The sequence below is a fragment of the Pyricularia pennisetigena genome, chromosome 3 (genome assembly GCF_004337985.1).
Source record: "Pyricularia pennisetigena strain Br36 chromosome 3, whole genome shotgun sequence".
NCBI lineage: Eukaryota > Fungi > Ascomycota > Sordariomycetes > Magnaporthales > Pyriculariaceae > Pyricularia > Pyricularia pennisetigena.
The window spans coordinates 414,255-437,525 of record NC_043742.1 but is presented as its reverse complement, the minus strand read 5'-3'; the positions used below and the strand labels follow the sequence as shown (position 1 = coordinate 437,525).

The following is a 23,271-nucleotide window of genomic DNA, read 5'->3' as shown; positions in this document are numbered from 1 at the left end:
ACGAGCTTTTGGTCAGCAAAAAAAACGTTTATGAAGCACAGGAAAATAATAGGGACTGTTTAGAGGATTTGAACGATGGAGAAGAGGTTAGCGAACCGGGAGAGCCTGACAATGATTGTATTATTGTGCGTTGATAGGTTTACATTTAAATCGGTTTATAAAAGGGGTATTTCGTCGTTACATTTTTCAAGGGGGCCGGACTTTAGGGGGGTCGGAGATGTGGAGCCCAACGTTACTTGTTTGCACTGCAAAGGTATCCACATTGTCATGACTGAATCGGAACCAATCTTGTAAGATAGCGACACCGTTTCACATCCTTCTCAGCCATAGGCAAAGCATTTATACCCTCGCTGTTTACTGGCTGCCCTATACGAGAATTCAAAGGCATCCCAGATTCGGTCTTTGTGTTGTACACAGTACACTTGTTACCGAAACCACATATCAGGCATGACTTAATGATTACGTCCGGCTAGGGCTGACAGAGAATTCAAGATACGCTCAGGACTAGCCGACTTGAAATTGTAGGAGAATCAAGTTCTGGAGTCAGGACGAACCGGATTGAGCCAGACTTTCCGATTTTGAGCCAAATTGAATAACAGACGACATGTTTGATAGCATCAGTATGCTCGCTGCGACCTGTAAAATAAATCAACTACACACAAAACCACACTTTATTCTAATGCATCACATCTTCGTAACGGCAAATATCCACCCGATAGCATGTATCTGTCGCAGCCTCTGCTACTTCTTCTTGCTCGGTATCCATGCACTTATTCCATCTTTTGTAGTTTATTTTGCTCGTGTGGTGGTCTATTCAACATTCCTGGACTTGAAGAATATCTCCACCGAGTCGTCCGGCGAGTAGGAGCCGTTCACCAAGGGTCGGCCCTTAAGTGGGACCACTCTGCGCAAAGAAACGTCATAGTTGATGACAATATGAGCCATGACTATTTTTAGAGTGCTGGTCGCAAAGAAGCGACCGGGGCAGGCCTGGGTCCCGTCTCCCCAGCCGGGCGAGTTGCAGCTGGTCGTGACAAAATGGTACCGGTTTTCATTGCCAGAAATCTCGCGCAGTCGATAAAAACGATCCATGTCAAACTCGTCAGGATTTTCCCAAATCTCGGGCGATCGGTTTATTTCCTGTGCATCAATAACCGCCATGACTCCTGGCGGAATCCGAGGACCGTCGGAAAGTTGGAATGGCTTTTTGACATAGCGCTGAAGGGTAACTGAACAGCAAGGTTCCAGGTCTCTGTCAGTTTGCAACCTGGACCGATAAAGAGTGAAAGAAAAGGGGGTGGGGGGTAAAACCAATCCAATGGGCGGTTCATAACAGCAATCTGAGCTTACAACGAGTGATAGGATGAAGTCGGAAAGATTCCCGGAGAAAACTATCCATCCTTTTGAGCTCCTGGAGATGGGTCTTTGGGAGATTGCCATCAACCATGACCGTCGCTAACTCCTTGCGCATAATCTCGGCAGCCTCGGGTCGCTGAGCAAGCTCCCACAGCGCATGAAACAGCGCGGACGCTGTCGTTGGCGTCGAGGTATAGCTGACTTGGATGTAGTCTATGACGAGCTGCTTTATGGTAGCCGCAGCTTCGGTATACCGGGACAACAGAAAGTGGGTAAAGGGAAGATCCTCGTCAGACTTTGGTACGAGAAGCTGGCGTTTATCGTCCGCCTTTTTGAACGTGTCGATTTCCCTGTCCAGTTTGGGCTTCAGCAGCCTGTGCATGTTCCAGTAGTTCCTGAGTGCCGGCAAAAAGAACAGAGGACGCAGCAGCGGCCTCAAAATGTCTGGCGTGGCGTTGCAAAGTGTGACGGCCCAATAGACATAAAGGGGAGAGTACACGACGGCTGTGACCCAGCCCTTATTGGCTCCAAGCTCCCTGCCCACAAAGGTGCAAGCATTTATTTTGGCAATAATTTCCAGGGACGTCATTAAAAGATTAAAGCCCTTCTCCTCGGGACAATGACCAATGATTGTATCAAATGTCATTTTAGCGTCCTGTTGACGATTGGGCACGCGAGCGGGCAGAGAGCGGGTGAGCTCGGCAGTGATGGTCTTGACGAGTTCATGCGTCTCGCCGCCAACCAGGCTCCATTCGCCAGAGTTGCAGACATGCTGGAAGTCCATGATAGAAGCAGTCTGCTCGGGAATGCGCTTCAACTCCTCCCACCTGCTCGACGGGTAAATCACAAACTTGTATCGTTTGTTGATGGCCATGAAAGCCTTGTTTGGATACTAAAAGGAGAATCGAATCAGTATTTCTTTCTCGGCTGCTGGATGCAGTGTTGAATCTATCTTACCAATCTCTTGCCCTCTGCAATGATGTTGTCGAAATGGTAATCATTGGTTTTGACAACGGGAAGGCCATAGTCTGAATACGTTTCCTGACGATCCCAAATCATTCGAAATACAACGTATCCAGCAAGACTCGTCAAGACGCAAAAAATGATTGTATGAGTATTGGATGAAAAGATGAGCATTCTGGTCATATGCTTGAATATTTGCCATTTTGACAGTTTCAATGGCGCGAGGGTTTGTTTCACGACCATGAAAGGTTCAATGACCTTGGTTTCCAAAAGAGATAACATGATGCCAAAGTGCCGGATTCACATATGTGGAAAGGGAAAAAAAATCGATTGAGAAATGTTACTTTGATCGTTGTAAAGTGCTTGAATGAAATCTCAAAATCCTCTTCGAGGAAAACATGGATGGACATAGCTTGTAACCTATAAGACCTACCAAGCCACCTACCTAGTCAGCTTTGCTGTGCTGACCAGCTTTGACATCCCTGCAATCTCGCCTTCTGGGTCCGAATGGCCCCACCCATGCCGATTGTCAGTCCGAACCATTGCCTCAATAGGGCCCTTTTGGATCGGAAGCAGATTCAAAAACGCATGACATAGGTACCGAATGCCACCAGCTATTACTCAATCTTGACGTCCCCGAAAGCCTAGGCGCAGGCAGGGTAAGCGAAAGGTCCTAATTCTCAAATTAAACTTCAGGACAGAAAAACCGACACAAATACGCTGTAAAGCCTTGATGTAATGTGACTCCTCATGAACCCTTTCCATTGGGGGAACCCTACTCGCTTTTCAAACACTTTACACCATCCCTCCCTTTTCACTCCTGCTTGGTCCCGCCATCTCCAATACAAGTTGCCTAATCGGGAAACGCAACTGAAATTGTGTTACTGTTTGTTCATGCTGTCCGTGAGCAGACATGCGAGTCAATTAGTCTCGTGTGTATGCACGTAACCTTGGGATCACGGAGCACAATCTTCAACAGATTTTGCGACCGCGTACATGATTACAGAACTGAGATAGTAATTAGCATTGCAGTAAGATTAATATGTTCGATAAAATGGCAAACAACTTTACGTGACTTTTATTCTCTTTCAAAAATCAAAAAGAAAATTGAAGTATTGAAAATTTACAGTCTGAATATGTACAACGACAAAAAAAAAAAAAAAAAAAACAAAGTTGTAGTTGGAAACGGTAATAACGCGGAAAAGACGGAAAGTCGAACCGGACCCGAGTATTACCGTTGGTTAAACTTGGGGAAATTAAACAGGCCAAAAAACAAAATTGGTGCAATCAAAATCGATTGTGAAAAGCCTTTTAGGTTTAACGATTCCAGCGATATAATTAATTATATTACTGCCGTTAGTTAAATGGTTAATATTTGCGATCTGTTATTCCGCGTTACGTTTGGAATAATGATTTTCAACAGTAAACACTATTAGGAAGTAGCCACCAGGGGGTGTCCCGACTTATTCCTTACCTGTTGTCCGATTCTAATTGACTCAGGTTATACCGAGAATCGATTATAAATGGACCCCAGTCATTGAAGCGCGCATTTTATTTCAGAGGGTCAGTTGTTTGGATAAATTTTACTCTCATCCTTGGAATTAGGCTACTCATATACCGTAATCAAAACATAAATGAGTTTAAAAGTACAAACTTGGATTTTTTTATATAGCTCAATATATACTAAGCGGGCAACGGATTAAAGTTCAAACAACGAGTCCCATAAGTTTAAAATTGTCATCCCACCTTTATATCTCCCTCGATGGTAGCCTCAGAAGTAAAGCAGACAGGGTGACATGCCGGCCTTTTAATGGTCCCCTCGACCAAAAATCTTTTCCCATCCGTGTCTCTGTCTATGCGCTCGGCTAAGCGTGTTGTCCTGCCCATTTCCCCCAAACCTCTTTTCGGTGGTTTTCGCGATAATGTTCCAGATACGATGGCCCGGACGGCCGAACAATGCCGCACCATTGGCAAGAGTGAGGCGCTGGGCGGTTCGGCCTTGTCTCCGAATTCGGAAGCTGTGGGACCGGAGGCGGAGTAGGAGGAGCGGCGGGAGTGGGCATTGTCAGAGCACCACTGGCAAGCAAGGCAGCAATTTGCATAAATTTGTAGATGTGCATTTTGGCGGGCGATAGCAAATGGAGAAGATGGGATTGTGGATTGGTGTCTGGGTAATCGAGTTTATCACTGAATATTTGAAGGCTGTGTAGCTGGGCAGAAGACAGACAAGTTAAAAAGGTTGTAGAAGATCACACAGCGAGGCTGAAAGTGACATGCGGAATAGTGTTGGAATTCGATCTTGAAAGTTGCTATGTTTTAGCGACTCTGCAAGCTATATATAAGCTATAGGCTGCCTAGAAACCAAATAATTGAACTAACATCAAGTTGAAAATGTTTGCTCAGATTAGGTTTCTAAGAATATAATCAAAGTCCCGCGGAGTTATTTTTATTTGGAGGGCTTAAACAGCCACTCGGGAAAACCAAGGATGTCTTTTCTCTTGTAAAGATGGGGAGATTTTGTTTACAAACGTCGACGTCGAAGTTGAATAAGCTGTGGTGCATGTTTTAAATAGCCGCTCGGTAACGCCGTCTATGCATTGTTAGTTAAACATGCAAGAACCTTGCTGGTAAACTACGGAATCCCTAAGTACGCGAAAACGATTTTCAATAAACCCTCACAATTTTGTAAACAAGGGTGAATAATGAGTATTCATGCAACAAAAAAGGGTCGGCTAGCTGAAGTTGAAACGACAATTGGTTCCGGTCGACTGGGATGAGTTAGCAATGTTTATGTCGAACAGGGATAAGGGGGCCATATTGAATCAAGGAAGCACTGAATAGCGTATGGGTGGGCCTAGTCCTTATTCATTGGTCGTGTTGGAAAAGCTCACAAAGACGCAGAATGGCAAAACTGCCCTTTGTAAGAGCCTTGCCTTCAAGTAGACAACGTATAGGCCAGGCAGTTGATGCATACGAAATTGCAGCGCTAAATTTCCTCCAACAGTTTGTATCATCAACAAGGCGGAAAACCACTCATCGGTCCCCTATGGGATGCCCTTCCCCCATAGGCATGGGAAACAACTCTGAGCCAAGATATTTCTGGGAACATGGTGGACTAAAATGTTTGAAGGTTGAAAAATATATACTATTCACAATGCACGCTATTGAGCGAAGTTTCTATAAGTAAAAAAAAAAAAAGAAAAAAAAAAGCAAGAGACAAAGAAAAGGAAAAAAAAAAGCAGATCTAGCGACAATATTCCACATTGCATAAGCTATTGCCCGTTTTTCAACAGTTTAGGAAAGGCCAGAGAGGTCCCTGTGCCTGCTGCCTTTATGAGGTATTCAGCCAGCATGGCATCCAAGCCCAGCTCTGCCGCCTGCTCAACCCACTGTGTCAATGGCATCGTCTTCACAGGTAACTTGGCACCACGCTCAGACATATCCTTGACCATGGACAGCGGGTAAACAATGTCTCCAGCCTCGTAGATATACCTCACACGGCCGACGGCTGCAAGGTTTGCGGCGACGACGGCCTGGACGATGTCGGCAGCGACGTTCTCGACCGACACGAAATCAAAGTTGCCCTTCCAAGAATCAGACTCGGGCACAGCCTCGAGCTGCTCGATGTACTTGAACATGTTGCCCATGAGGTCGAGGCTGTTGGCGCCCTGGCCCGTGATGCTGCTCGGCCGGTGGATCACGACGGGCAGGCCCCAGGCGCGCGCGGCGTTTTCCAAAAGGACCTCGGACGCCCACTTGGCGGCCGCGTAGCCGCCGTTCATCTCCCTGGGGTCCGTGGGCGGGGCCCAGGCCGCGACGCTGGCCTCGCCAAACTCCTCCAGGCCGGTCAGCTGCGTGATGCTGGCGCTCGACACAAAGTGGAAGGGGATGCGGCGCGGGGCGGCGAGGCGGGCCAGCTCCCGCGTGCTGCCGACGTTGGTGGCGCGCAGGGTGGCGTAGGTCTTGAGGAACGACACGTCGGCGCCGTTGTGGATGACGACGTCGGCCTGGGCAAACAGCGACTCGGCGACGGCCTGGCCCAGGCCCAGGTGCGGGGCGTTGAGGTTGCCGGGGTGGATGCTGACGCGCGGGTCCGAGAAGGGCGCCGCCGCCGAGTGGGGAGCGGCGGCGGCGGCGGCGGCGGCGGCGCCGCGCACCGCCAGGCAGTGGATGCGCCTGACGCTGGGCTGGCGCAGCAGGAAGGCGATGAGCTGCCGGCCCAGGAACCCCGTCGCGCCCGTCACCAGGACCACCCTGGGCGGCGCAGAGACTTGGTTCCCTGGCCCGCCGGGGATGATGTTTGGAGGCAGCGTCGGGATCGAGGTTTCCCGCTCCCAGTCGATCAGGGCGCTGTTGCCGGATGCGTCGTCGGAAAGCACCAGATCGGTCATGGCCGCAATCGTGCTCGACTCAAACATTGCGTGCAAGGGTGGCGCCCTGCCGTGCTTCTTTGTCACCAAGCTTTGCAGATTCACCAGAAGGAGCGAGGTCCCGCCGACGTGGAAAAAGTCGGACTGTGGCGTGATTGTGTACTGGGAAGCGACGTCGCTGGGGATGACCTGCTGCCAGAGCTTCCACATCTGAGCCTGATCGGAGCCGAGTTCGGCGGCCTGTTGCGACGACCGATCGGCAACCTGGCTCGCGTCGGAGATGGGCAGCTGCTGCAGGGCGCGGCGGTCAAGTTTGTGGGAGGCGGTTTGGGGCAAGGCGCGGATGGGCACGAGCAGGGATGGCTTCATGTGCCGAGGGAGCCTCAGGCGTGGGATGAGCCGGGCGAGGAAGTCTTGTTGGCTGTTCTGGGGGCTCTGATTCTCAACCAGATCGGCATCCAGCACGACGTGGCCGACCAGGTACTGCGGGTCCGACTCGTCAGCGCCACCGCGGCGGACGGACACGGCTGCGTCGATGATTTTGCCGGCGCCTGCTTGCAAGATGGCGGATTCGATGTTCTTCAGGTCGATGCGCATGCCCCGGAGCTTGATCTGAGTATCACCGTCGATGCGACCTTCGATGATTAGGCCGCCGTCGGGACTGAGGCGTCCGAGGTCGCCCGTTCGGAATTTGGTCTTCCACCCCTTGGCCAAGAACTCGGCAGGCGCCGTCTTGTCTGCCACGAACGCCTTGGAGGTGAGTTGGTCGTTTTTGAAGTAGCCCAGGCCGACACCTGCGCCACCGATGCAAACCTCGCCAAACACGCCGGCCGGCACCGGGTTGAGCTCCGGATCGACGATGGAAACGGAGTAGTTTGGCCAGGTCAACAGCGGCAGGTCTGGGTTGCTGTTTGGTTCATGGTAAGGCACCACGCGGGTGTTTGCGTTGATGGTGGCTTCGGTGGGCCCGTAGCCGTTGAAAAGGACGAGGTCGGGCTTGCCGAGGGAGCGGAAGACCTCGAGGAGGCTTTGGGTCATGTTCTCGCCACCACTCAAAGCCACCCTCCACTTGGAAGTCCTGAGATGCTGGGCGTTGACGCCGATCAACGACTTGTACTCGGTAGGCGACGCCTGCACGATGCTGACCTTCTCGGCCACGATGAGCTGGCTCAGGCCCAACGCGTCGCCGCGCAGGTGCGACGGGACGACGACGAGCGTGCCGCCGTTGGAGAGCGACGTCAGCATCTGCGCCAATGCCATGTCGAAGCTGAAGGACGATTGCTGCAGCATGACGTCGACGCCCTCCCTGAAGCCGAACTGCTGCGTGGCGGCCATGATGTTGTACCTCAGGGAGGCGTGGCTCAGTGTGATGCCCTTGGGGACGCCGGTCGAACCACTCGTGTAAAAGACGGCAGCCGCCGAGGTGGCCTTGGCGTGTATGGCAACCTTTGGTGATTCCTGGAGCGTTTTGGAGCTCGGCACCGCCGACACGTCGATCTGGACGGCGTCGGTCGACAAGCTGTCGAACAAAGGTTTGGTGGTAGCGTCCACGAGGATGCACGCAGGCTGACATTCGTACACGACGGCCTTGAGGCGGTCGGTCGAGTTGAGGCGCGGATCCAAGGGGGTGTAGATGGCACCGGCCTTCCAAACAGCGAGGATGGAACAGATAAAGTCCATGGTGGAAGCCTGCATCACGCCCACGATCCCAGGACCGACTTTGGCTTGGATCAGCCTTGCTGCGATGTCATTGATGCGAGCAGTCATCTGAGAGTAGGTCAGGCCACCGTCTTGTCCGTTGCGCAAGGCGAACTTTGTCGCATACTGGACAGACATGTTTTCGATGCGGTGGACCAGGGTCTCTGGCCAGCTCGAGTCCTCAAGAGTGGGGCCGCAGCCCAGCGTCAAAGCCTTGTCTACAGCAACGGGGTCGTAGATTGCCGGGCGGTTCAAGCTGTTGGCCGGGTTTTTGGCAAACGAGTCGACGAGCCGGAAGTAGCTGTCGAGCAGCAGTTTGGCCATCTCGACGTCGTACAGATCCTTCTGCACACTCAAAGTCACCAGAGCTTCTCCGCCGGGATTCTCGACAATGTCCAGGCTGATGTCGTAACCGATCTGCCCGCCAGAGATGAGCTCGCCGGCGCCGGTGCAGCCGCAGAACGACCGCTCCTCGGAGACGCCTCGTCGGTAGTTGACAAAGGTCTGGAACAGAGGCGTCTGTGACGATGAGCGGGGGACGCTGAGCTCGTTGAGGAGGACGTCGAAGGGCACCTTGGAATTGGCGAATGCTTCCTGCGACACCTTTTTCATTTCTGCCAAAGTCTCCCCAAATGTCTGCGCGAGTGCGCTCCGCACGCGCAGGGGCAAAAGGTTGAGATAGAGGCCGACGGCTCCCATGACCTTGTCTTCCTTTCTGTTGGCGTCGGCGATGCCAATGCAAAAGTCGTCGGCGCCACTGAAGCGAGCGATCAAGGTCTTGAAGACGGAGAGGTAGAAGTGGAAGGGCGTGGCCTTGAATTTACGGCCGACGGTCTGGATCGCTCGGGATTGCTCGGCGTTGATCCTGCGGTTGACCGAGTGCGTGGTGTAGCTGAGGTTGACGGGCCTTGTCCTTCGCTTCGAGACGGACAAGAGAGGTGTCGGCTCCGGGAGGCTGGCGAACTTGCTCTGCCAATACTGCAGCTCGGATTTCCACGCGCCAGATCTGTACTCGCTGGCTTCCTTGATGGCAAAGTCGGGGAACTGCATGACTGAAGGATCCAGAGGTGTGCGGTTGTACGCCTTTTCGATATCGGCGAAAAGCACCTCGAAGCTGACTCCGTCCATGTTGATGTGATGGTAGCCAAGAACGAGGTCGTGTTTGGTCGGCGATCTCGTGAGGAGCATGATTCGCATCGTCTGACCCTCCTCGAGGTTGTAGCGCGTGTTTTGGATCTCGGTGCAGGCCTTGACAACCTCGCTCTCGTCGTCAGCTATCCTGCGTTGCTCGAGTCCAAACGCCGGCGAGCTCCAAATCTTTTGCACCGGGGAATCACCCTCCGACACGAACGAGGTGCGGAGAGCCTCGTGGTGGTTGAGAACCTTGTCGACGGCCTTGGCGAAGTCATCCGTCCTCAGCGGACCACTGATGTGCATCAGCGAGGTGATGTTGAATGCCAGCGGGTCGGGGTTGTACGAGCCCAGGAACCAGAAGCGCGACTGGCCAAAAGAGACGGGGACCGTCCGAATGAGCTTCCTCGAATCGTTGAGCGACGCTGACGCCATTGATGTAGAAGTCGCGGGAGAGAGAGGCGTTTCGGCAGTTACTGGTGAATCAACCGTCCTGGACCGCGCTGAGGATCCTGTTGCCGACGACGGCGAGGTCGCAGAACCGGGGCCAGATTGCTTGACAGAAGCCACCGGTTGCTGGGTCGGCACCGGCGCCGGCACCTGGACCGAAACTTCAGGTTTGGGTTTCGTCACCGGCGGTGGTGCTACTGGCAGTGCTTTTTGAGGTGCAGCATCGGCCTTGTCTAAACCGTCGTGGAGCTTGGGGGTCATGGATGCGGGAATTAGGCCCTGGACAAATTTAAGCAGCAATTGGGCCGTGCTGCCGTTGAGAATCTTCAAAACGGGAACATCGACAAGAAGCTCTGACAAAAACCAAGATTTGAAATCGACGGCGACCAGTGAATCCATGCCCAGCGTTTCCAGATCCTTTTCTAGTAGGCTGCTGTCCGGGTCGGCTTGGAGGGACGAAACCAATTTTGCCGTAAATGCGGCTGTATTTTTTTTGTTTTGTTTTTTTTTTTTTTTTTTTTTTTTTTTTTTTTGTTCGGTATATGTCAGTAAAAATAGCTTTTGCGCAAAACAAAACATGAGCAGATAACAACGATACCTTTGAGAATGTCAAACACTTCCTCGGAGCTCTCGGCCTCTTGAAGAAGGGTTTTCACCATAGTGCCCTGCCTCGCCACGCTCAAAGCGGTCTGCATGGCGTTGCCACTCTGCAGGACCAGGTGTTGAAAGATGGGATTGCTGAACCATGTAATGTCCGGCTTGTCGTCATTGAACTGAAGACGGAGACCAGTCACCGAGGTGACCGAGTCCGACGAGTCGGGTGGGCTCGCGAGGACTGCTTCGGCAAACATGGTAAGGAAGTCCTGCTCGGCCAGCCACATGTTACCGACCGAGAAGAGGTATTTTTGGTGTTCGTAGCTCAGGATGGCCGTGACGGAGCCGTTGCCCATGATGCAGCCAATCTCCACTGTCGAGCCGGCAACACCCCGCTTCCGGCGCTGGGCTGCAAGGGAGTTCATAAACATGTTGGCTCCGGCGTAGATGCTCTGTCCGGGATTCGCGGATGTGGCGGTAACAGAGGACAGAAAGACGAAAAAGTCCAGAGGCGTCGAGTAGAAAATCTCGTCCAGGTAGATGCTACCGCGGACCTTGGGCCCGAGAATGCTTTCGACAGTTTCCATGGTCGTCTCGGCAAACATGGCATCTCGGAGAACCATGGCACCTTGAACCACGCCGGCAATTGGAGGCAGGGTGGCAGAAATGCTAAGGTAGGCTGAGTTGACTGCTGCACGATCGGTAACGTCGCTATTGTTGGGGGGGAAGATTAAAAATGAAAGGGGTTGTGTACGTGTCAGTAGACGGCATTCTTGAACATGACATCAACAAAAAAAAAAATAAAAATAAAAAAAAAAGACTTACTTGGAAAATATCTTGACCGTGGCACCACAAGATTCCACGCCTTGAAGCCACTCTTTGTCAATCTTTGGATTGCGACTGGTCATGACGACATATCTGGCACCTCGGTTCACCATCCAACGACAGAGCGAGAGGGCAAGGCCTCCGGTGAGACCAACCAACCAATAGGTCTTGTCCTTCTTGAATCTCACCATGGAGTCGGCAGGCTGGATCAGCACGCCGACTTCTGATTCTGCAGTCCAGTCAACCACAAGCGAAAGGGCATCGTTGCCAACTCTGGGGCCGTTCGTCTTCCCGACCGCGGCGGTGAGCTCTGTGGGGGTGACAACGGCGGCCGAAAAGGATGCCAAGTCTCGCCCCACGGCCTCGACGTTGGCCCAGCAGGCGCGCATGACGTCTCCGACGGCAGGGGCCTGGCCGATGGAGGAGGTGGGCCTGGCGACCTGGCCTACTGTCGCAGTCAGCGTGTCGCGGGTCTCCACCCGGCACTGCGTCGGGATGTAACTGTTGATGACGACCGCGGCCACGTTGTCGTTGCTGCTGGTGGTGGAGAGGTTGAGGAAGCAAGTGGCGTTGGTTGGCAGTTTCGACTCGATGGATCGACGAGATTCCAAGGGGTGGATGTGAACGGTCTTGTTGGTACCGCCAGACTCGGAACCGCCAGACTCGGAGCCCGAGCCGGTGGTGGTGCTGAGCAAGGTGAGCCGTATACCCTTTGCGGCACAGCGAGCCGAGAGGGCCAGGGAGAGCGGCGTTCCTGCGTCGAGCACGACGAGCGAGTCGCCCGAGCAAAGGCCCGCCACCACCGTCGACGCGACCATCTGCGTGTACAGACCAGCCAGCGCGTGCTTGCCGTGATCCATGTTTCCAGCATATGACGTCGTCCACCGCCGGTCTACGTGCACAATCGACTCGTTGGAGTCTGCCAGGGCAAACATGGCTTCGCCCGAAGAGAGTTGGGTGCCCAGGACGAGGAAGAGGTAGTCGGAGGATTCCAGCCTCACCGAGCGGTGCATGGCATAATGGACCCTCAACGACACCATGTCTTGGCCGTGCTTGGTGCAGGATGAAGGAGACTCTTGGAGAACAAGGTCTTTCCCCATGGGGACCAAAGAAACCGGAACCTCGCGTGGATCGACACTCTTGGTCAATCGACGCCTGCGCGAGTTGTACCGACCATTGCGGTCTTTGCTCAGCTTCATACGAGGGACGAGGATATTCTTTCCGTCGAACCTCAACTCGGGCTCCTGGTACCATGTGAGGCCATCCAGCTTCCCGTGCTGCTCCAAGGTGCCCAGGATTTCAAACTCGAGGAACCTATGGGCCAGCCTCTGAGCGGCGGCGGCGTCTTGGGCGTCTTCAAAGTCCAGAAAGCCAATGCGCAGGTGTCGCATCTCGGCCGCGGCGGTCCTCGCCACGCCGGCAGCCATGTTGGAGTACGGGTTCGCCCCCGAAGCCCCGCAGGTGATCCAATAAACGCTCCTGGATTGTTGAAGTATGAGCTTGAAGCCCTCGAGCGTCTGGGCCGTCATGTCCTTGAACAGGGGCTCGTCGAGCTCGACGAGGGACAGCACGCTTCCCATGACGGGGAGGCTCCGTGACGACGCCACCTCCTCCAAAACGGGTATCCATGTGACGCTCTGATAGCGCGGTCTGAGCAGCTGCTCCAGGCTCTTTGCCAACGGCTTGGCTCCTCCGACGATGGTCAGTCTTGCGGGATCGATGGTGAAGTCTCCGAAATCGGCCGTGGTTGGCTCCCTGAGGAGCTTCACACGGTCGTCGACGGCCTGGGTCATAATCACCGAAAGTGGGCACAGGCTGTGGTGCGGCGTGACGGTCTCTGCGCCGGAGAAACCGTTCCGTTTCATGACCCGGTCCCACCATTCGACGTCGACACATGGGGAATGGACACGTCCGTCTTCGCCTCCGAGCCACCAGCCTGGGAGTGGTCCGAAGATGAATCCAAACCTCAGAGGGTCGTTGGTGGTAATTTCGAGAAGTACGAGATGACCACCGGGCTTGACGAGGCGTCGGAGGCGGCCCATGGTTGCGTCCAGGTCGGCTGTGGCGTGCACGACCAGGTTGGCAATGACCAAGTCGAACGAGTTCTCCTCGTAGCCCTGATCGACAATGTCCTTCTCGATATCCAGCGTCTTGAACAACATCTTGCTCTCGTGCGCCTTGAACACCTGGCGAGCATCGGCAAAAAAGCCGCTAGAAATGTCGGTATAGGTGTACGAGGCAAAGGCGTCCTTTAGTGTCCTGAGCATGACCTTGGTCGCACCACCGGTTCCTGCACCGACCTCGAGGATGTTCATGTGAGGATAGCGATGCGTGATGTGGCCCACCATGCGGGCAAGGTCCTCGGTGTATGACGACATGCCGAGGGCGTCCGAGTAGAACCTGTTGAGCATGTTCTTCTTGACCATGGGCTCCAGCGCATTCATCTCTCCTCTAAAGACAGAGTAGAGGTTCTCTCCCACCGCATGCATCAGCTCGAGGTCGATGCTGTCGGGGTATTTGGCAATGGTCTTGAGGATGTCTTGCCGGGTGTCGTGGTCCCACTTGCGGCTGATGTGAGGAAGCGTGCCCTCCTCGACGCGACCGCACATGTGATCAACCCACTCGAGGAACCGAACTTGGTGAGGAGCCAGACCGGAGCGGTCCTGGCCAATGGCACGATGGACATGGCGCATGTAAAAGTAGGCCACGCGCTCCATGGAGAAGTACAAGTCGGCCACGTAGGCGCGCTTCTCGCCGCGCACCTCCATGTCGCCTCCCTCGGGGGAGATGGTCTTCCACTCCATCTCGGAAAAGATCTGCAGGTCGGTCGCGGCCGACGGTGGAGAGAGCGGCTTCGTGTGGAGGCCCTGGAGCTGAATGAGCGCAACCCTCTCGTCCTCGGAAAAGACGTCGACGTCGCCGCCGACGTCGCCTCCGACCCCGCCCAGGACATCATCGCCCTCAAAGGCAGTGTGGGAGAGGAACCGGAGCTGAGAGCCAGGCTTGGCCGCCTGGCTAAGCATGCCGTAGTTGAACCGGATGCAGTCGATCCCGGTGGGGAGGGAAATTCCCTGGAGGCGGGTGTCGCCAGGGTAACAGTAGGCCAGCAGGACGGTTTGCACCATGGCATCGAGGGCTGCGGGGTGGAGGACCATCTGGTCAAAGTGCTTTGTCTTTTCCGGGATCGCCACGAGACCAGTGGCTGCCCCCATCCGGCGTTGCAGGCGCGAAAGGGCCCGGAATGGACCCTCGTAGCCGTAGCCAAGCTTGTCAATGGCCTCGTAGAAGCGCTCCTCGTCAATGTCCTTCATCTGCGTGCCTGGGTGGAAATTCCCGGGCAGTGCATCATCCGAGGGCTCACCGAGAACCACCACAACATCTCCAGATGCATTCTCCACCAGCTTGGTGCTGCCACCCTGCTGGCTGCAGAATGAAAAGTGGGCGGTGATGCGGTCCATCTGGGTGGTGCTGATGCCGGTTAATGAAAAGAGCGTTTCCACGCCCGTGTTTGCCTCGATGACGAGGGCGTTGCCGATAACCACATCTCGTATCTCTACCGTTTGCACTCCGTTGCTCTCAAACAGCTGCTTGACCGCCTCCAGCGTGGTGGCGATGTAGCCTGTGCCCGGAAAGACGGTCTGACCCTGCGCCGAATGCTGCAACAACCATGGGAGCTCTCCCGGATGTAGAATGTTCCGCCACCGCACCTCGCCCGCAGTGTCGTCGGGGAGTCTGGTGCCCAGCAGCTCATTGGGTGGGGTACCTCTGTGCAGCACGACCTTTGAGAGACGAGACTGGACGTAGTGCTCGACGTCATGATCCCACGGGTAAGATGGAAGCTCCTTGACTAGGCGTTGGTCACAACCCCCGGTTGCAAATCTTTCGTAGGCGGCCAGGTCGACGGCCGAGCTGCCGAACGCCGACCAGATTCCACCAAGACACTCTGCGAAGGATTCGTTGCTGTCGGTGCCCCTGCTCAGACATCCAAAATACGGCAGTCTTTCGCCGAGGCAGGCCTGGATCGTCTGGCTGGCTGGCCCCTTGAGTGCCGGGTGAGGGCCGACCTCGATGACGCAATCAAACTTGTCATCGCCGCCCAGGGCATAGGACAGCGCCTGAGAAAACATGACAGGCTTGACCAGGTTCTCGATCCAGTATTTGTCCTGGACCCGGCAGTCCAGGCGGTTGGCCATGTCATCAACGTAGACGCTCGAAATCCATCGGCACGCCATGGAATCGCTCGGCACCTGAGCCTGGATGCCGCACTTTTGCAGAGAAGCAACGTACGGCTCACTGCACGGCAGCATGTGGTGCGAGTGGTATCCCTTGTCGACCTGGAGCTGCTTGTTGAACTTCTCCTCGGCGTCGAGGATCTTCTTGACCTCTTGCACGGCATCGAGATCACCCGAAAGCGTCACGAGCTCGGACGAGTTGCTCGCGGCGACGCACAGCCGACCCTCGAAGTCGTCGAGCTCGCACAGCTCCTCGGCGTCCTCGAGACTTGTGCCGACCGCAATCATGCCTCCCGGCTGGCCGTCTGACCCTTTTGCCAGTCGAGAGTGGACTCCTCGAAAGTACGCGGCGCGCACCGCGTCCCTGGCAGACAGGTAGCCAGCCGTGTACGCAGCCGCCATCTCACCCGAGGAATGGCCTACGACGCACGAGAACTCGACCCCGGCCGCGCGCAGGAGCTGCACCATCATGACTTGAACAGCAGTGCAGACCGTCTGTGAGATGTGGGCCTGGTAGACGCGCGAAGTCTCCGGGGGCGCCAGGAGCTCCTCCAGCATGGACCAAGACGGTCGGTCCTCTTCCGGCAGGGTGTCGAGGCTCTGCTCCAGCTCTCGGAAAATGGCCCTCGCGGCAGGAGATGCATTGATGACATCCACGCCCATTCGTGCCCACTGCGCTCCTTGGCCCGTAAAGACGCCCAGGTAGCGGGGACGTCGCTCCAGAGACTGAACCACAGCGTTGCCGCTGGGGCTGGCTTCCTCGCTGCGTGTCTTGAGCTTGGCTCTGAGGGTGTCGAGGTCGGGTGCGGAAATCACGGCGCGCTTGTCCAAGATGGAGCGATGTCGACTCAGCGTATACGCCACGGATCGCAGGTCGACCGTGGGGTTCAGACTCAAATAGTCGCCATAGGCAGACAGCATGCTCGCTAGTGCCCTATCCGAGCTGGCCGAGAAGACAAAAGGCGAGAACACGGGGCCAGCCGGAGCCGTGGAGGGGAGCACTGCAACCTCGGCGGCCGGCGTGTAACTCTCCAAAATGACGTGCGCGTTGGCGCCACCAAACCCGAAGCTGTTGACGCTGGCACGGAGGGGCTGGCCGGGTGCGGGCTCGGGCCAGTCCATCAGCCGCGTCGGGATTTCGAGGTTCCCATAGAACGGCTCGACGGCGGGGCTCACGCGCTCCAGGTGCAGATTTGGCGGGATGCTCCTGGCCTTCATGGCGAGCGCGGCTTTGATCAAGCCGGCGAGCCCAGCCGTGCCTTCTGTGTGGCCAATCACGGTCTTGACCGACCCGACGTAGAGTTTCGGGTCGTCGGGCGCTCTGCAAAAGCCACTCTCGGGACCAAAGAATGCCTTGCTGATGGCCTCCGCCTCGACGGGATCTCCCGCCGGGGTGCCGGTGCCGTGTGCCTCGAAATACTGCGGCCTGTCTGAGCTTTTGCTGAGGTCGAGACCCGCCCGCTTGTAGGTCTCCTGGATGAGTTTGCACTGGGCGAGTGGGCTGGGCATTGTAATGCCTTTAGTCCGACCATCCTGGTTACAACCGGTCTCTCGAATGATGCACTCGATATGGTCGCCGTTGGCCAAGGCGACACTGAGCGGCTTCAGCACAATCGAGGCAAAGCCCTCGCCACGAGCATATCCATCCGCCGATGCATCCCACATACGCGAGCGGCCGTTTGGAGAAAGCATCTGGAGCTTGCTCTCGGCAATATACTGGGCCGGTCCCAGCAAAAGGTTGGCGCCGCAAACGATGGCCACCGGGGTCTCGCCAAGGCGGAGACTCTGTACCGCCTGGTGAACAGCCACCAAGCTGGAAGAGCATGCGGTATCGACGGTGACGGAAGGGCCGTGCAGGTCAAAAAAGTACGAGATTCTGTTTGACAAGATGCTCCTCGCCGTCCCGGGCGCAAAATACGTCGGAAAAGCATCTACATCCTGCGACAGAAGCTCAGAGTAGTCGACCCCCATGTTGCCGACGAAAACCCCGGCCTGGGACCCTTTGAGGTCACTTATGGTGATGCCAGCTGCCTCCAAGCTTTCATATACCGTTTCCAACAGAAACCGTTGCTGAGGGTCCATGGCCATTGCTTCCTGGGGCCTGATTCCGAAGAATTTGGCATCGAAATGCTTAAAGTTTCCCTCGAGAAAATACGACCGGCGAACATTGCTGGTTCCGTGATGTTTATGGTCGGGATGAAAATACTTGTCCACGTCGAATCGATCGGGTCTGATTTCACTGACGATATCCTTGGGATCTTTCAGAAGCTCCCACAGCTTGGACGGTGTCGTCGAACCACCGGGGAATTTGCAGCCGCTGCCGATGATGGCGATAGGCTCAGTGGTAGTATTCCGCATCTCGTCGCGCATGGTTGATGAATCTTCTCTTTTTGCCTGGTGAGGAAGATGTCTGGTTCCTTGTGGTGAAGCGAAGGTTAATGTTTTCTGTTTGAACGTCAAGGGTTCAGAAGGAAGATAAGGCACTGCCGTGTATCGAGAGGCGAAAACATGAGAGAACCGAGACTGTGTTGAAATGTACTCTTGCAATGTTTCTCCACGAGATTCGTGGTTTTGCCTGGGTGAACAAACAGGATCAGGTGGCATCCTCTAGAGATCACATATATTTAACAAAGGGCTATAATGCGGAAGGCATATCAGCGTCCAGATCGTCGGGCTTTCGGTGCGACCTCGGTACCCAAACACTACAGACTATCCACCCACCGAAAGACCTGTCAGTCGCGTCTCAATGGGGCAATGCGCTAGGAGAGAAGCCGACCAACAGTTTGCTACCTGGTGTGCCCGCCTATGTTTCAGAATGGTCTGCTAGACGTGACCAACAGTTTATAAAAAACAACAAGACAAACATGCCCGTTGCTCTTTTCAGGTTAGACAGTCTGTGTCATTGAATGTCAGTTGGACACATGATGCTTGCCTAAGTGCTACAATATCCATATCGGGCTTGTCCTTTCACCGACTTTGTTCGGCGTGCATAGTTTGGGGATTGTCGTTCCATTGGAAAACATGACTCCAATCAAGCAAACGAAAAAGTTCGGATCTCCGAGTTTTTATACGAATCAGCAGCTTGCGTTAAGAAACATACACACTTGCATGATGCCAAACAGCCCCGACACGGATACCTCTACAGTGCTATTATTCTCTTGTAACCAAAAGTCACACTGGGACTAACTGCATGCACACGGTGCGATCGATACCCGCACTACTTCGTGCTGTTTTCAGGGGTTATTATTGGACGAATGGGTTAAAAGTTCAGACATTTTCACCGTTTGTGACTAATTGCGATCCAAGGAACAAATAAAAGCGCATGCGCAAAATGTCAATACGATAAGACTAACATGCGTATCTGACGGAATTGAATCACAATGTATTTCATTTAATCAAGCACACGCGCATATATTCTTTCTTTTCTTGTCTGCCTTGCAATTTGCAACTTACTACCCAATCGTTCGCAGGAATTCAATCGGGGATAATAGCACAGTAGCGTTATTTAACCACTTCCGGGCCTTTTAGCGATTACAGCCACCAACAGGGTTTATAACCATACCTTTCAAAATATCCCGAGCGTGACGCATGTTCCCTGTAAATCGTTTGTTGATAGAGTGGGAGTGGAGCATAGGGTCCAGATCTACGAGTGGAGCTTCGGCATCGTCGTTGTTGCTAGAATTCGGCCTGACTGACACCTTTCAAAAAAACGGTGGTTCCGATTCAGATCCGTGGAAATAAGGTTGACCGCCAGTCTACTACCTGCTTACCACGTACAGCTTTGCCCCTCCGGGCATGGAACTAAATAACCACTTTATCCAAATGTCCAGGTCGTAGGGCGTAAATCGGACCCGGGTTTTTGGCGGTTTACCTGGAATTGCTAACCTGGTCGCAGTGCCCAATCACGCTTCGCTTTTGCTGGACAGATGATCAGTTATAACAGAACTGATGCATTCGTTATTCTATGTGGACTCACAAGATGAAAGACCAAGATAAACCCTGGGATGCATTGTACGATTTGGCTTTTTTCCAATAACTACAGGTTTCTGTAATGGACCCAAAGCTTAGATTGCACGTGTCAGTCTGGCATTTGTGTTATTGTTGGCGAAAATAACACCTCTAAAGCCGCACAACAATCTTTTCTGCTGCCACCTCCCTCCTTTTCAACATCTCCAGCCCGTCTAGTATTGCTTCGAGCCCCCCATCTAGGATCCGAAGCGGATGAGGCCGCAACTTGCGTTCATCTACAAGTCTCTGTACGCTCTTGTAACACTCAACCCCCCAACGTCCCAGTTCAAGATTTTCAGGCTTGCCATAGTCTCCAGGTAGTTTGATGGCCCTTCCTAAAATCATCTGGCCCATAATCAGCTCCCTCTCGATAAGTTTGGCCTTTTTGTCTTGGGTGTCCTGGTACGACTCCAACGCCACATATTTGCCACCGCTACGACCCATCGCCTCGTCGGCCAGGGCCATTGTTCTCAGGTCTGAAAATGGGTCCACGACATATTTGAGGCTGTTTCGGGTCAGCTTCTTAATGTCGGCCGCACAGGTTGGGGAACGATAGTCAAAAACAGCATCAGCCCCATAAGATTTGACGAGTTCGAAGTTTTTGGGTGAGCAAGTAGTGATAGCCCGGTGCCCCAGACTGTTGTTGTGTTCCATGATCTCGTTAGCGCGACATGCTTGAAGAAGATGAAAGATGATAAAAGCAACTCACAGTTTTACCATCTGGATCATGGCTGTTCCAACCGAGCTAGCCCCACCCCAAATGAGGACGTCCACGGACTTTGTTGCGGGCTCCTCGAAGGTACCAGGAAGTTTGAGAGATTGGAATAGCGACATGCATGCCGTGGCAATACATGTACCACTCAGGCCGGCTGCCTCTTCAAACGACATCCAGTCAGGTATCTTCCAACAGAACTTGGCTGTACCCTTGAGGTATTCAGCAAACGACCCCGAATCTTTGTCGTGGGGGTTGTTCCCCATGCAGGCCCCAAAAACGCGGTCGCCGACCTTGAGGAGGCCATTATTCTCAACCTCCTCTGTAAGTTGGACCACAGTTCCGGCATAGTCGCATCCGTTATATGTGCCAGCGCTCGAAAAGCGTTGGGGCATTTTGAAGTCGCACGGATTGAGAGCTACGGCTGCGGTTTTGACAAGCACTTGGCCTTGTTCGAGAACAGGCAGCGGAAGACCTGGTGTGATTCTGACGCCTCCAGCATCGTTATGTTGAATGATGGCCGTGTGCGATAAAGGGATAAATGGCGCCATTGTGGAAAATTCAAAACGGTTGGATCAGATTTACACACGGACAAACAAGGTTGGTTCTCAAGTGATGTGCAAAAGAATTCGGACGGAATGTCCCACGGTTGCAGATAACGTTGGGCTCCACATCTCCGACCCCCCTAAAGTCCGGCCCCCTTGAAAAATGTAACGACGAAATACCCCTTTTATAAACCGATTTAAATGTAAACCTATCAACGCACAATAATACAATCATTGTCAGGCTCTCCCGGTTCGCTAACCTCTTCTCCATCGTTCAAATCCTCTAAACAGTCCCTATTATTTTCCTGTGCTTCATAAACGTTTTTTTTGCTGACCAAAAGCTCGTTGGGATCCGGAATTACCCTTTTCCTTTTGACCGGCCGTACCGCCTCCAATTTTGCTTTTAACAAACTGATTTTTTGCTGAGCTTCAGCCAATAAGATATCCTTGGTTTCGAAGCTTTTTTGGACTTTTGCAAACAAAAGCCGTGAAGTGGCGTTACTTTTTTCGGACCGGGAAATTTCCTGTAGTTGAAGTCGAATATCTCGGGTCGTTTTAGGGGTTTTCCAAATAAGTAAAGATTGGTCGTTAATTTTTTGGTTTGGGCTTTCCGGTGTTTTATCCCTTTGGAAGCCGTTATTTCTACCTTTTTCGACGTTGGCGTTGCTATTTTCTAATAAAAACGGGTTTAAAAGTGGTTTTGCCAAGTTCACCGGCCATAACCCCGTCGTACGCCAACCAGATTGAATGGTTTTTGCTATAAATGCTTTTGATCTGGCTTTTCGATAGCAAAGTAGAAAGTTTCGTTTCCCAACAACCGTTGAACAGCAAAACTGGTTTACAAATCCCAGGTGACGTCGATAAGCTTCCTTTAACGGCCCAAAAACCGATAAATCCAACGGTTGAAGAACGTGCGACGAATGAGGAGGTAAATATAAAAGCTGAATATTATTTTGGAGGCAAACAAGCATAAACTCGTCGCTGACGTGTGATCCGTGGCCGTCGAGAACTAATAAACGCTTTTCAGGAGTTAAAGGTTGGGTATTTGGAATAAACACCTTTTTTAACCATTCGATACCTGTTTCATTATTTGTCCACCCGTTTTCTGTTGCATGAAATTGCCAGGTATCGAAAGGACTTAAATCAGCTGGAAACCATTGTTGCTGTACGTTTTTCCCCTTAAATATAACGAGGGGAGGTATAACAGCCCCCGTAGCTGATACACATTCGATTATGCTCGTCCAACCCCGCGTTCCAGGCTCTTTTCGCTGTAATGGCCGGATTTTATTACGCCCTAACACCAGGCCATTAGATCCTTTGCCTTCCATTATACCTGTTTCGTCCATATTCCAACGGTTGGCCGGTTTTATAGTATCGATAACGGGATTTTTCAAATAGGACCACCAAGATTTAATTACCTCGGTTGTAGCCCCATTAACCCGGGCATTTTCTATTCGCCGGGGCCTTTGGGTTTTCAAAATTGGATATCGGGCTATAAAACGGCTAACCCAATGTTTCCCAAGGCTTTTTCTTTCTCCGGCGGCCTGAAGAATTCGTTCCGCAAAATAGCGTAGTTCTTGATGCGTTGGCGGAAGGCCTAACGCGGCCTGCGCAAGTACCCAATCTGCCAAATAGGTCTCCTGCTCCTGTGAAAGCCTTTGACAAAATCTTTTCGCTTGTTGAATTGACTGGGCCCCCTTTAAACGATCGTGAAGGGTACTCCGAGGAATACCCCATTTTTGCGAGGTTTTGTGAACTGATTTGCCATTTCTTATGTCAGAAATGGCAGCAAGAAGCTGATTTTCAGTGTACTGTTTCATTGGAAAGTTTGGAGCAAGAATCTTCAAAATGCAAGTTCTAAAGTGAAAAATTCGTCTAGATATTTATAAAATAAAACAAAGGGTTGACGTGGCTGAGTAGATATTTTTAGGGGCCGGACTTTAGGGGGGTCGGAGATGTGGAGCCCAACGTTATTCGAACAACGAATCTTTTGACGAGGGAGATAGTGCTAGTGAATTTGGGTTTTCCGGGTAAACAGAAATTGCCTACAGCTTTAGAAAGAAAAAGAAGAAAATTACAAAAAGAAGGTCCAGCCATGAAATGCTTCGGCGTTTTTGAATATCTGTTTGCTGTATGAGCCAGGGCATTACGCATACATTAGTAACAGAAGCTCGGCTGCCGACAGATTCGGATTCGGAGCTCCTTGCCTGGGACTAGTGACATTCGGAATGCCGACCACGTAATCAATCTCAGGGCTCATCCCTGAAGCCCAGCGCTCCACAATTGAACCGCGGAAAACGAGGCTCAATTGCGGCTTTGGTTGTACCTGTGGGTCAGGTCCACCCAACGTCGTGCTCATTTAGTCTCAGTGCTCAGACTAGACCCCC

The 23,271-nt window shown here is 53.1% G+C and overlaps 3 protein-coding genes across 3 annotated transcripts in view; 1 reads left to right on the top strand and 2 right to left on the bottom strand.

The window, feature by feature from the left end:
- Positions 1–17,989, bottom strand: part of PpBr36_02211 (uncharacterized protein) — a gene marked incomplete at both ends in the record, with an annotated part of 33,940 nt that extends 15,951 nt beyond the window's left edge. Inside the window, 8 exons of the mRNA XM_029889393.1 lie at positions 820–1,229; positions 1,351–2,248; positions 2,314–2,577; positions 4,218–4,395; positions 5,611–10,450; positions 10,567–11,273; positions 11,388–12,631; positions 12,863–17,989. Of these exons, the coding sequence (XP_029753650.1) occupies positions 820–1,229; positions 1,351–2,248; positions 2,314–2,577; positions 4,218–4,395; positions 5,611–10,450; positions 10,567–11,273; positions 11,388–12,631; positions 12,863–17,989 (13,668 nt within the window). The remainder of the gene's footprint in view (positions 1–819; positions 1,230–1,350; positions 2,249–2,313; positions 2,578–4,217; positions 4,396–5,610; positions 10,451–10,566; positions 11,274–11,387; positions 12,632–12,862) is intronic.
- On the top strand, positions 5,671–8,912 carry PpBr36_02212 (uncharacterized protein; the record flags this gene model as incomplete). Its single annotated transcript, XM_029889394.1, has 4 exons — positions 5,671–5,734; positions 5,806–7,313; positions 7,338–8,123; positions 8,154–8,912. The coding sequence occupies 4 exons, from the start codon at positions 5,671–5,673 to the stop codon at positions 8,910–8,912; spliced, it is 3,117 nt and encodes a 1,038-aa protein (XP_029753653.1).
- A 1,749-nt stretch (positions 17,990–19,738) lies between the features above and the next one.
- PpBr36_02210 (uncharacterized protein) lies at positions 19,739–20,890 on the bottom strand (the record flags this gene model as incomplete). Its single annotated transcript, XM_029889392.1, has 2 exons — positions 19,739–20,264; positions 20,337–20,890. The coding sequence occupies 2 exons, from the start codon at positions 20,888–20,890 to the stop codon at positions 19,739–19,741; spliced, it is 1,080 nt and encodes a 359-aa protein (XP_029753651.1).
- Positions 20,891–23,271: the final 2,381 nt, after the last annotated feature.